Source organism: Temnothorax longispinosus, chromosome 5 (genome assembly GCF_030848805.1).
Source record: "Temnothorax longispinosus isolate EJ_2023e chromosome 5, Tlon_JGU_v1, whole genome shotgun sequence".
NCBI lineage: Eukaryota > Metazoa > Arthropoda > Insecta > Hymenoptera > Formicidae > Temnothorax > Temnothorax longispinosus.
The window spans coordinates 1,104,445-1,117,044 of NC_092362.1; the positions used below are offsets into that span (position 1 = coordinate 1,104,445).

The 12,600-nt window shown below is 34.9% G+C and overlaps 1 protein-coding gene across 3 annotated transcripts; it reads right to left on the reverse strand.

Annotated features, from left to right (window-relative positions):
- Nucleotides 1–14: 14 nt before the first annotated feature.
- On the reverse strand, nucleotides 15–11,233 carry Ca-ma2d (Ca[2+] channel Muscle-specific alpha2/delta subunit). Of its 3 annotated transcripts, XM_071779708.1 has the most exons (14): nucleotides 10,943–11,231; nucleotides 10,477–10,558; nucleotides 9,050–9,342; nucleotides 8,118–8,701; nucleotides 7,483–7,817; nucleotides 7,046–7,312; nucleotides 6,188–6,316; nucleotides 4,779–5,146; nucleotides 3,718–3,922; nucleotides 2,914–3,502; nucleotides 2,327–2,682; nucleotides 1,760–2,056; nucleotides 243–571; nucleotides 15–146 (listed from the first exon to the last, which is right to left on the reverse strand). In XM_071779708.1, exons 1-13 carry the CDS (start codon nucleotides 11,020–11,022, stop codon nucleotides 272–274), a joined length of 3,885 nt encoding a protein of 1,294 aa, XP_071635809.1. In that variant the 5' UTR covers nucleotides 11,023–11,231; the 3' UTR covers nucleotides 15–146; nucleotides 243–271. The 3 variants fall into 3 exon arrangements, with proteins under 3 accessions (XP_071635809.1, XP_071635808.1, XP_071635811.1); XM_071779707.1 differs by lacking the exon at nucleotides 15–146 and having other exon boundaries at nucleotides 169–571; nucleotides 10,943–11,230; XM_071779710.1 differs by lacking the exons at nucleotides 15–146; nucleotides 6,188–6,316 and having other exon boundaries at nucleotides 169–571; nucleotides 10,943–11,233.
- Between the last annotated feature and the right edge of the window lie 1,367 nt (nucleotides 11,234–12,600).

The window sequence follows — 12,600 nt, forward strand, 5'->3', positions numbered from 1 at the left end:
CGTCTTCGATGTAAATACTACTTCGTATATATCGTATTTTTTATAAGTGTTATTGATGATGTCATAAATGATATGTCAAGAATTATACTTCATGGTTTCAACTTTGGATATAATACAAGTCACACGTGTTTCCTTGAATAAATGATCTGTGAAAAAAATAGGAGAAAATTCAAACTTTAAAACATTATTTATTTATTTCTTATTTAAATATTAAATGTTGTTAATTAAGACAGTACAATTACCACATGTATCAAGGACGACTAATTTGCCATCATACAAAGACATATAGAATCCTAGCAATAATGATATACAACAGCGAAAAGGACACCATCAATGCAGATGCTCCGCAGCCATAGGTCTCATAAGTCTCAAGTTCCAGAGGATGTTCCGTAAAGCAATTCTTCAACCTGCGTCTCTTCAGGGCATTCAATGGGATCTTGTGACAGGGTTTGTCGCCTGTGCTATTTGTGTACTCAGAGGGTAAAATGTTGACGGGTGTTACTGCCAATCTTCTATAGCATGTCGGGTACATGCTGTTTACCACAACCAGCAATAGATTAGTGTGTGGCACCTATAAATTATTATAGATGATTATTTTTTCTGAAAACTATTGTGCAATATGATGTCTTTTCATAAAATTCTCATAAATTGATCCAACGGCATAAATACGTTAATAAATATCACATCGTCTTATAAGTTGAAAAGTAAAAGACATAGAAAATAGAAAAGAGCATTAATATCATCGATAATTCAAGAAATCTCGCAGATCTGTTCTATAGTTTTATTTCTGACATAATTAAAATATTCGATGATGGCAAAATATGTAGCGTGCTGATCTATTAAACATCTATTAAACTTTAAATGCATTAGTCTAACGCATTGCAAAGTGAATAATTACCATCGTGACACAACAAAAGAGATTGAAGACACAACATTATGTATGAATCATTGTTTTTAATTATTCATGCATGATGATGTCCGGTGCAAATTAATGCATATATACGATAGTTTGATTTAAAAAACTAATTCTCTTTAATTAATTATGTGAACTTAAATGCAATTAAATACTGAAATAATTGGAAAAAATTAAATTAGCAAGTAGAATAAAAACTATTAAAGAGAATACCTGCGTGTTTCTTTCAATACTTTCTTTAGCATTAAAAATGTCAAAAAAAGTATGGCATTATCGTATGGTAGTCGTAGTTTCATATATGCTAAATCTCTGCATTAATTAAAAACTATTTAGGGGAAAGTAGGAGAATAGGACACAGTGGTATTTACCTTAGCACTATTACCCCACTTTCCCCTACCGCTGCGCTTATCAGAGTTAGAAATAAAGTATTAGTAATTGCAAACTAGACACTTATAATAGATAGAAATATGTTAGCATGATTACTACATTTGAAGTCGGCAAGACAATATTTTACAGCTTACAAGGAAACCCACGGAAGTGTATTCTAAAACCATTCAAGTTTTGTTTAAAAAATTTTTTTCTATCTTTTATAGTTTCGGAGATATTCAACTCGAAACTCTCGAAAGAGGAAAGTCGATTTCTTTCGAAGGGATGTTTCATCCCCTAAACACGCGTATGGGCACGTAAAAAAAAATACGTGTTCCTTAATATTTTCATCTAGAGAACAACATACTAAAAGCTCATCAAAATCGGAGGGGGACATTTCCGTAGGTTTCCTTGTTAGTTTATAAAAACCGTAAAATTATATTGGTCTCGAGACTCTCGAGCAAAATAGAAAATATTTACTCTTTGAGCGTAGAAAGGTCGTGAGCAGTAGTCGGAGTGATTGGTGACGCCTTTAGCAGCGACGGTCTCGTTCAACATGTAGAGTGTTCGCTTTTGATCACAGGGATAGAGATAGAGATAGGGTTCCGGTGGTGGTTCCGGATCTGGTGCATCCTCATCAAAATGGAATTTGCCGTGAATGCCGGGCAAGTTTACAAACTGGGTCGTGAACCACATCAACCGCAGCAGAAACCAGAGTAACAACCTTGCAACATGTTGCAGCGGCTCTATCAAGCTGTTGGCGGAGTTTCCGACTCGCTGGAACAATTCGCGCCTCGATAAAAAAGCATCCTTTTTCTTTTATAAAATAAAAAAGCATAATAGAGGAACTCTGGAAACAGCTTGTTCTTCGCGCCATTTCTGATTCTTCCTCTAAATACAAAATTCTCTTTTATAATTTCACTTTTATAATTTTTATAATTATTAAAAATTCAACTTTGAGATATGTTTAAATGTGATCTTTTAATATAGTTAATATTCTTTGATTCTTATCAACCACCGAATTACTCTTTGGCATATATTACTTACGACCACTTGACACCATCCTTGATAATCATAGATCTCGACCGGATTGTAAACACCCTGGTTGACCATAGACACCATAACGGCGCCCTCCTGAGTGCCCAAAAATTGCCCAGTGTCGTTATGTGCGTCCGAGATCACCACGTAGCCGTTCTGGTCTAATAGGTAGCAGTCGATCCAAATGTTGGAACAATTCATCATCGAATTCGTTGTTACTGAAGTTACCGCGATGAACTGCTTGTACAGATCTCGCATCGGCATTTGAAAACCCACTACGGCCGCTGGCGCTTTCCTACCGCCGTCCTTGGGCGATAGGCTCATCGAAGCTGTCACTATCGCGTCGGCGCCTGCTTCCCATGGAACTATAATATGAGATATTGTGTGTTTTGTATAATACATTACACTACCCAGACCATCTCACAATTAGATATATAATCATAAATCATGTATAATAAATAATAAATTATATAAATGTTCATTTTAAGTAAATCGGAGGATTTGTAATTAAGAGTAAGTGACTTAGGATATATTTATACAAAAAATTAATTAGAAAAAGTTCTGTGTCTTATCCACAATAAAAATAAAATTCTTACCAGATATAGAAATACTGTTGGAATCCAACTCATTCTGAAAGATCGCGCCTTTGTACCAGGGCTCATTCACTGCTCGTCTATGAAGATCGCCAAAAATAATGCCGTCATCCTCATTCGACAGTTTGCTGGCCTTTAAATGATGCCACCTGGTAAGGCCACTTTGCGTCGCGATAAACCTAACAAAGATACCGTAGCGGTGTGCCAGATTCCGAGCCCTTGGGGGCAAATCCTCCAAATAGTCACCGCGGAAGCTGTCGTTCGTTGCCTTGGCATCGAACACGAGCAGCTGCATAAGCTCTTTGTTGCAATAGTAATCGTCGTGCTTGAGTGTCTGCCTGCCACAGTTGGGTTCTTCGATGTCTTCGTCTATGGACGGATAAGCCTCATATTGTTCGGACCAGCGCCAACTAGGCCGGCTCATCAGCGCCAAGAAGTGGCGCAATTCGTCTTCCGGACTGTTAAATTCATGACCCTCCAGGTAATGGTAACGACAATACACCCAGCTCGGATGTATGCGCCAATGATCGCCCACAAAGTAATCCGACACGTTCACGTTCATGTTCTGGTTCCTGCGGATCTCGTCGCCAACCTTGAAGAATTTGGCATGCAATTATTTGAGTACATATTCAATTTGAGTACAATACCAATCTGCACAATTATGTAAATAATTATTCACTTAATGCAATTAATTCTGTAATTACTTATCATAAAACTTATGGAATAATAATGAATTGAGATCAATTGAGAGATAATTTCAGTAAAATATTTCTATCAGGGAAATTGCGATTCTAATGCTACTTCTACCTTAATCCACGTAGTTCCATAGTTAGGTATAACAACTGCAAGGCTGAATGGTGTGCCAGGTAGAGGCGCATAGAAATAATCACGTTTTTCGAAGTGGACCCGACGATTGTCATCGTAATGTAATTTCACGGGAATCTCTGTCATGTTACCTCGCTTATGATCCACTAACGCTGATCTCAGCTCCAATATTTCAGGACCCGGGTCCCTGTGCATGTTTATAATTAGTAAACATTTCAAATAAAAGATAATAACAAAAGAAACGTAACAATTCAACGAAAAATATAAGATTTATTTTTCGATGCCAATGTGTTCAGAATGTTCAAATAAAACGTCAAAAAAACGCATTTTTTTAATGTCCCGTGCGCGCGCAACACACACAAGTAAAGTTGTACAACATTTATTTATTGTCATTTTTATAAAAATTTATAGTATTTTAGATTTTAAGGAAGTTTTAATTTTTTAAAAAATTGCCTGTGAAAGTTCCAACTTCCGAATTTTGAAATATCGGGCTAAATTTTTTTAAATAAAGAGTATCATTGAAGAAAGGTTGGTTTTGATTTTGATGAGAACTGATGAAAGGAATTTTTAATGAAATTTTGAATTAAACAATTTTTTTACGCTTGAATTATAAATATAAAGTTTTCTAATTTTTTATTATAAAAAAAGTTTGACATTTTCTCAATATATTATTATATTAAACAATAATATATTGAGAAAATCCCAAACTGTTATTCAAATTAAGTTTCTTTATTTATTGTCTATTTTCTGTGAAGGTTATATAAAAATAAAAAAAATGTGCAAATTAGAAACTTGCACATTGCTTCTTTACCATTTTTTTTCGCTCATAAAGCTTTCTCTGTGAGAAAGCCAATCTTTTATATACTAATAATTTTGTTAATTCCTCATGGAGGAAGCTTTATGAGCGAAAATAAATGGTGAGGTAACAATGTGCAAGTTTCTAATTTGCACACTTCTTTTAGTAACTGATTCAATATTTTGTATTTGTATATGATCTTTGGAAGAAACTATAATAATGAATGATGAAAACGTCATTACATTACCTTGGTCCGCGCCCATCATCGAGTATCTCCACCTCCGTAAGGTCAATGCTGTTATAGTTCATTTTAAGCCGACCGTTGTAGACCGGCCGGAGGTCTGGATGCAGTATCACAAAGCCGTTGTTAGACACAATGAAGGCGTAACCGTTCACGCCAAGTTTGTATGGCAACGTAAGTTTGCGGATGTCGTCGATCGGCACGTCCGTGCCAGCCACGCCGAACAGTGTGTCATTCTTCGCATCTGTCATGTTTTCGCGGTTGCTTTTGCGGTCGAACACAGGTGTGCTCACAGAAGTCAACAGTTCATATTCTTCCCAGGCGGTGGTGTTCAGGATGGCCGGGTCCTCCTCAATGTTCTCGTCCTTCTGCATCTACGCAGAGCGATCGCAAGAATGAAGAACAGTTTCGACGACGATATATCGTCCTCTTACAATTTTCGTTAAGAGGAGTGAACACATCAGAGGTGGAATAAAAGTTCCAACAGGTTGGAATAAAAGCGAAGAGCCACGCTATCTAAATCCACTCTCGGTCACTCCAATGCCGAGGAATACAGAGCGCGTCTCGGAACCAAGGGTGCAACCAAAGTCTCGCAAGAATTGATTATACAAATACACATTTTTCATCGCGTGTAATATTTTTAAATCAAAATCTGATTTAAGAAATCTCATCGTCGGGTGATATTTTATTATTTTTAAAGAGTCTTTGGTTGTCCGCTTAATCCCGAACGTCTTGTATAGCAGCTAACACTGATCTAATAATGGGAAATAAATAAAAAAAGTAATGAATAAAAGTAAACTTGATGAAAGCCCAGCCAATAGCTCAGGGTACTAAACCTAGCTCGAGGTACCAAGTTCTCAGCCTCCTAATAATAACCAATTTGGCCAGAGACCACTCGGTGCATCGATTAGCCATATCCCAATACCTAGCGATTAATTACTTGCGGGTGTGTTTGTCCAGCTCTCCAGGTTGACACTTCAACTAAGGCTAATTCCTCCAGATACCAAGCATTTGACTTTAAGCTCAAGCGAGGTATATTCAATTAAATCATAATCTAAACACATACAGCAATTCATATTTATTATAAAAACGAAAAGTATAATACCTAATATTTATTTAATAAAAAATCAAATGCCATTTTTTATTACCTCACTTGATCTTACACGAATTATCAAACAAAGTAAAATAAGAAATTATCCACTGATTTAAAACGAATTTTTTAATATCTAAAAAATTTTTAAAAGAAAAATTTTAGCGAAATCGCATCGCGTGATTCTTGTATACTCCGTTTGATATTCGAGATATTAAATACAGAAGCTTGTGCCAAGGGAGATATAGCGCGATACAGATCTACACGGAGTGCTTGGAAAGCCTAGGGACAGGCAACGAGGGTGTTTTCTTGATTGTATCTAAACCTGCAGTATGTAGATTGCGTCCCTGTTTGTTTGCACGCCCAGCTTTGTTCCTTTCTTATACTTTTGTAGTCGCGAGTTTTGTTCTTCATTCTTCATCACCAGCCACAGCCAAGCGGCAAGTGCCGGATTCTGATGGGATTTACGTATATTTGTTTTATTCTTTTTACGTATGCTTCCGCTTTTACAAAACATTTAAACATCGTAAAAAATATTGGGAGAAAAGCGAAATTACCCGTACCCTGGTGAAAAAATTTCTCATATTTTCTCAGAAATTTTGCAAAAATTGACTTATATGAAAAATGCTGAAAAAATACATGCTCAGATACTTTCAAAAATAATTAGATAAAGATTTTCGGAATATTTTCAGTATCCGTATGTATGAAAATTTCTGATAAATTGCACACATTTTCTCATATTTATTCAGATTTCTACAAAGATATATTAGCAAAAAATATTTTATTCTTATTTTGTCAGTTTTTCTGAAAAACGTTCCAATTCATATAAAAAAATCTAAAAAATTCTGAGTATTCTGAGAAAATCTGAAAATTTTTATAAAATTTTTGATTAATGATATGAAAAATTCTGAGATATTTTTCTACCAGGGTAATGACGAATAAACTGTAATTATACATTTTTTAAAACTAATATAAATATTATAAATATTATAAACGTTTATAACAACATAAAAATGATTATTCTTCTAAAAACTTTAGAACCTTTTCTTATTATGAATCATAATAACATCTTCAATTTTCAGGCAAGTTTTCTTTAAACGCAATTAAGAAATACAATTACACAATTGAAATTTCAATTGTATAAGATCTACATATATATTGCACTTAAAATGACGATTCCTACCGTGACATCGGCATAAACATGCGTCCACACGATAGGATGTACCGCACCCTGAAGCACCAAGGGACGCGCCATAACCGGGATGTACTTGAGCACCTGTTCGCGCACTTCCTCCTGTGTTTGCACATGCTTGTAGTCGCCGCGATTCAGACACGATCTCACCATCCACCGGACTTCGTCTATCTTCGTCGCTTCCTTGCCTATAAGATACGTAAACACCCGGACCGGTACATGAGTACTATTTTCTTTCCAGTTCCATTTTTTGAATACCTAAAATAGAAGAAATAGAACACACAATCAGTAATGTTCACTTAAAAAAATTTTTACGGTCATAACTATTTTATCGTTATTTATTTTTGCGTTAGTCTCAGCCACGCGAAAGTTCGGTAAGCGAGACAACAACAAAAGTTTATTCGATCAAGTGACGACTATGTTACAACCTCTTTCAGTTCAATCCCCAGTTTTCCTCCGGGAACACCATCGGTAACGAGCATGATGAGCTGATTGCACGGTGAGTCGGCGTCGCAGCCACGTATTTCCCGGTAGATTTTGAGTAGACTGAACGCCTTAGTGAAGGCCATCGAGAGATTGGCGACCTCCGTTGTACCGATTTTGTCCATAGATTTCTTAAACGTGTCGAGATTCTCCGGCGTGGCTTGAATCAGCATATCCTTGAAACATGGTACGAACTCGGTCGTCTCGTTGTTATATTTCAGCATCGTGACGAAGTCGTTGTTCGACAAGGTGTCCAGAATTGAGATCACCGTTGTCTTTGCTGCCATAATACCGTTTCATTAATTGCAAGATTATGCGATTGGTACACTCTTCAATAACGTTATATTGCAACTTTTTAATTATAAAATTAACAGTCGTGATAAGCCAATTAAAAAAATGACAAATATTAATTTATTAATTTTTCTCATTAATTTATTAAGCTAAAAATTATATTTTTTTTTTGTTTTTTTGTATTGTTTGTCTAAAAGTCTAAAATTTTTTATATCAATAAGATTTGATTGTAAGAATTTTAACTGTACACTTCGAATTCCATTTTCTTAATAAAACTGATTTTTTATACCGATAGTTTTTCCCATGCCGGTCATGCTGCCGCTGACGTCCATTAGGATCACCATGTCCTTGCTACATGTGGCCGCCTCGACAAACCAACTACGTACCCTGCAGTCGTACAAATCAGCAGGAGAACCATCATCATCATCATCATCATCATCATCGTCGTCATCATCATTTCCATCATCATGATCATCATCATTATCATCATCATCATTAACATAATTATCATCAACATCATCATTATTGTTGTCTTTCTTACTGTCATTTTTGCCATCACTGTCATCATCTTTATTACCGTCATCATCGTCATCGTCGGCGTTCTCGGCGTCCTCGGCGTCCTCGGGGTTCGTTTGCCATTTCATAGCAGGATATTGTCGGAGCATACCGGTAACTGAACCAAAGTATTGCCATGACAATGCCGGATCGGATTCGTAATTCTGACGAAACATATCGTCCAGCGGCTCAGTCCTCGCGATATCTCTAGCCACTTCTGGCGTGATATCGAACACGTTGGTCGGTATATGAACCGATGAGTAACTCGTATTCACCGGGATGTTGTAGAAGTGCGAGTCCGAGATCAGTTCCATTTTTCTGGAATCATTTCGTAATATTTCTTAGATTTATTTCACTTAATAGTTTTCTGCTTTCGAGACGGTATATTATTGCTCGTATTTATTAAAAATAATTTCCATTAAATTGTTTTGCAAGCTTAAATTAATAAACATATAAAATTACATAAAAATATATAATTTTAAGAATCAACTTCAGATCCTTCCTAATAATTAGTCCTGTGCAAATGTAAAGGAGTTATTATTTGCATCATTCGTTCCTAATTCACCAAAATGTTTGCCATTTTAACTCAAATAATTCCGTGACTAATTTTCACGCGAAGCTATTTGAAGAGAAGAAACGTACAATGAGGCAGAGTAAGTTGCTCACCTGTACACGTCCCCGTACTCTTTCACAACCTTCTTGCAATGTTTCTTCTTTTTTGCTGACTCATGTCCTATGACAGGGCTGCATTTGCTGGAAATGTAGGAGAGGTTGCAATTTACGCGAGATACGTTCAAGGAAGATGGGTCCCAGCTTTCTGCAGCGTCCTCGGCTGCTATTCGAATGCAGGTGACAGCGTCCATCTTCCGACGCAGCATCCTACCTACATTTTCGCTGATTATGTTGACCAATTCTTCTCCGGACTTATTTTCAACTCGCGCGTTCATGCTTTTGTATTTCTAAAAGAATTGTTAAATACCAATTGTTAATATTTCTGTTTAATATTCTTTTATCCGTGCAATATTAGAAATATATAAATTAGAGGCATTTAAAAATATATGTATACAAAATTTTATATTACAAAAATTATTAAAAAAATAGGATATTATTCTTTTCTATAATAAATTTTCTATGACAAGAGTTGCATTACCCAGGTAGCAGAGTGACACGTCAAATGACGTGTTAATAACGTCTTAATGACGTCTCTAACGTCAATAAGACGTTTTTAGACGTTATTTTGCTACTTGAGTATAAAGCACTAAAAAGTAAAATTATAAATTAAAATCAGGCTTGTATCTGCAAAGCAAAGTGAAAAGGTCGTGAGAACAAGCAAAATAGTATATTGTACAACTAGTGGGAAAACTGGTCGATTAAGGCTCGTATTTGCAAAGCAAAGTGAAAAGGTCGTGGGAACAAGCAAAAAAAATATTACATATCACATATAATTTGAATAATAATATAAAAAGAGATTAGATCATGAATGGTATAATAAATAATAATAACTAACGATGAAACGTAACTAGTACTAATCGGATAAAAGAAAATAAAAATATAAAATAATATTATGAAAAGCGAAGACTAAAATCGAGGTGCAATAAGTCTAACAAGCGGCCACATGGAAGTTGAAAGCAAATAAAAAAATAAATAAATAAATTAGAGTGTAAATAAAAATAGTCAATACATCTATGTGAAGTTAAAAATTGTGAAAAAAAATAAGAAGATAAAATGAATAATACAGTCAGCAGATGAAACGATGTAGGTACATGATCAATTCTTCACTTGGAAGCGAGAATCTATCGAGTCAAAATGGTAAAAATGGAAAGAGAGTTGCTGATGGAGCTGCGTGAATTATGTTTCAACTGTAGTTTTGCTCGTTCATTGTCTCATGACCTTTTGCATAAAAGCAGGACAATGTATATAGATTTACCTTTTGCAAATAATCGTAAAACTTTAAAAAATAAAAGTATTGCAATTTAAATTTTTTCTTGCTTGGATAAAATCGAAGAATATGTTATCTTGCGCAAGAAATTGCGGGATTCCTCCGAATTTTTACTATTTGATGTTTATTATCTCAAGTAAACACGCGTACTCACTTCTAGCAATTCCTCGGGCCGGGCTATTTCGTTCGCGAGTTCCCATAACTCGGTGCCCAACTTGTCCGCCCATCTGGCCACTCTTGAGGGAAGAAATCGTGAATATTTAATTTAAATATCCGAGAAAGCACATCGATATAATTGCTATTGCATATCGAAAAATGTAGTGATACGATAAGCAATAAATTAAAATACATTATAAAGGCAAATATGGTAATTAATTAACAAATTAGTTAATCTTATCTTTAAATATTTTATATTTTATATGCAGACTTTTTAATAACAATCAAAAACAAATCTTGTAAATAATACATATTTGCATATATTATTCAGTTTCTAGATATATATAATTTTTCGTATTCTCATTATTTATTTTTATTTTTCTCTTTAATTCGTTTATAATGCATTTATCCAAAGCACATTCATGACTTTCATATTCTATACTGCGCTACTATGCGGAACTTACATGTGCGCGTCTTTAGCCAGACACACGACGAACAGCAACACGAAATAAAAGACGAAACATCGACCTGCAGTCGTCGGCATGAACAAAAATCGCTGCGACCGTTTTCCTCTTCTTTTGCCTTGGAGACAGCTATTCGTTCCCAATGGAACGTTATATTTCTCAGCTCCGTTTCTATTCTAGAAAGAACACGGATCCGCGAAAGCTCACGATAACGAATTAAGCACTCGATTGGTAGTGTCTACTGCGGAGCAAACCGGCTGCGAAGTTCACCTCCGGTCCGATTATTTTTGGCATTCGAGCAGCGCCGTCTTGAAGCTCTAAAGGTTCCTTCTTGTTTTCTCGTGTGGATATTAATAAAATCATGCCGGCCGGTCAAAGCAGCATCAAAATGATTGAATTTTGATCGCGATTACAAATTTCTAATTTTCAAAACTGGACAAATCGGTTTTACGAGATATCAAATCTCTCCAACACTTTGAACGCTTTGATATACTTTAAATCGTATATTGCGAGAGGCAATTAAATAATAAACTATTATCAATTAAAATATATTAAAGTAATATATTAAAGTAAACTTTTTATTACACTGTACTCGCACAAGATTTAGGAACATCCAAAGAAAAAATGTATATAAAAGTCGTAAATCTGTATATACATTCAAATTCTCATAGTATTCCTAATAAAATTTTACCGAAAAAAAAGGATTAGCTACTGTAGCAAATTTAGGGACACCTAACATTTATTGCAGCAAGAGCAAAAGGTTTTGCTACTATTGTTAAATTATAGCTTTCGCTGCAAAAAAATGTTAGGTGTCCCTAAATTTGCTACAGTAGCTAATCATTTTTTTCCATATGATAATTAAAATAAAAGAAATTTCTTTATAGTTATTTAGATGCATATAGCATTAAAAATTAAATCAAATCGATTTAATTAGGTGTAGGAGGAAGATTTTACTACTCCAACCGGAGCTGTGTTTTAAGTCTGACAAATTTAGTCGGCGCGCAGTCAAGGTTGGAAAATATGTAAAATAGAAATAAAAATAAAACTTTCGCGCATCATTTACCGCGCTTGGTTTTTAGTTAGCCCATTTTCTATATTTGTAAAATAAAAGAACTTTAAATATCTATAATAAGATGCTTGTGGCAGCAATGATCCGTGCCTATAAACTAACTAAAAGTTTTATAAAATATCTTTAGAAAAATTTTAGATTCAAATTTTACATGATCAAAGAAATTATGAGTACTTATAGCATTACTCGTAGAAGTAGTATAGCATGCCTCGATGGAGAACTGTGCTATTGTTTTTATTTTTGCTTCTTTGCTTTATTTTGCTAAATAATAGGAATTTATATCTTCTATTCTTTACGTTTTGTCTTGTATTACATGCGAATTATAAAATACAAGAGAGTATCATTTATTTCAATAAAATACTAGAAAGACTATAAATAACAATATTAACAATAGAGCACTTTGCAAAATTATCGGCCGTGCGAGAACATTATAAAATCGAATTATGTAATTATCTGAGGTTCGTGTTAGATCTCATCGCATTATCGCGTGATGTAGTTTTTGCAGTTTTGCAATCATTACACACGTGTATAATTGTGGAGCTAAAAGACCCTCTCGCGACAACCGCAAAATTTAAAGACGATAATAATT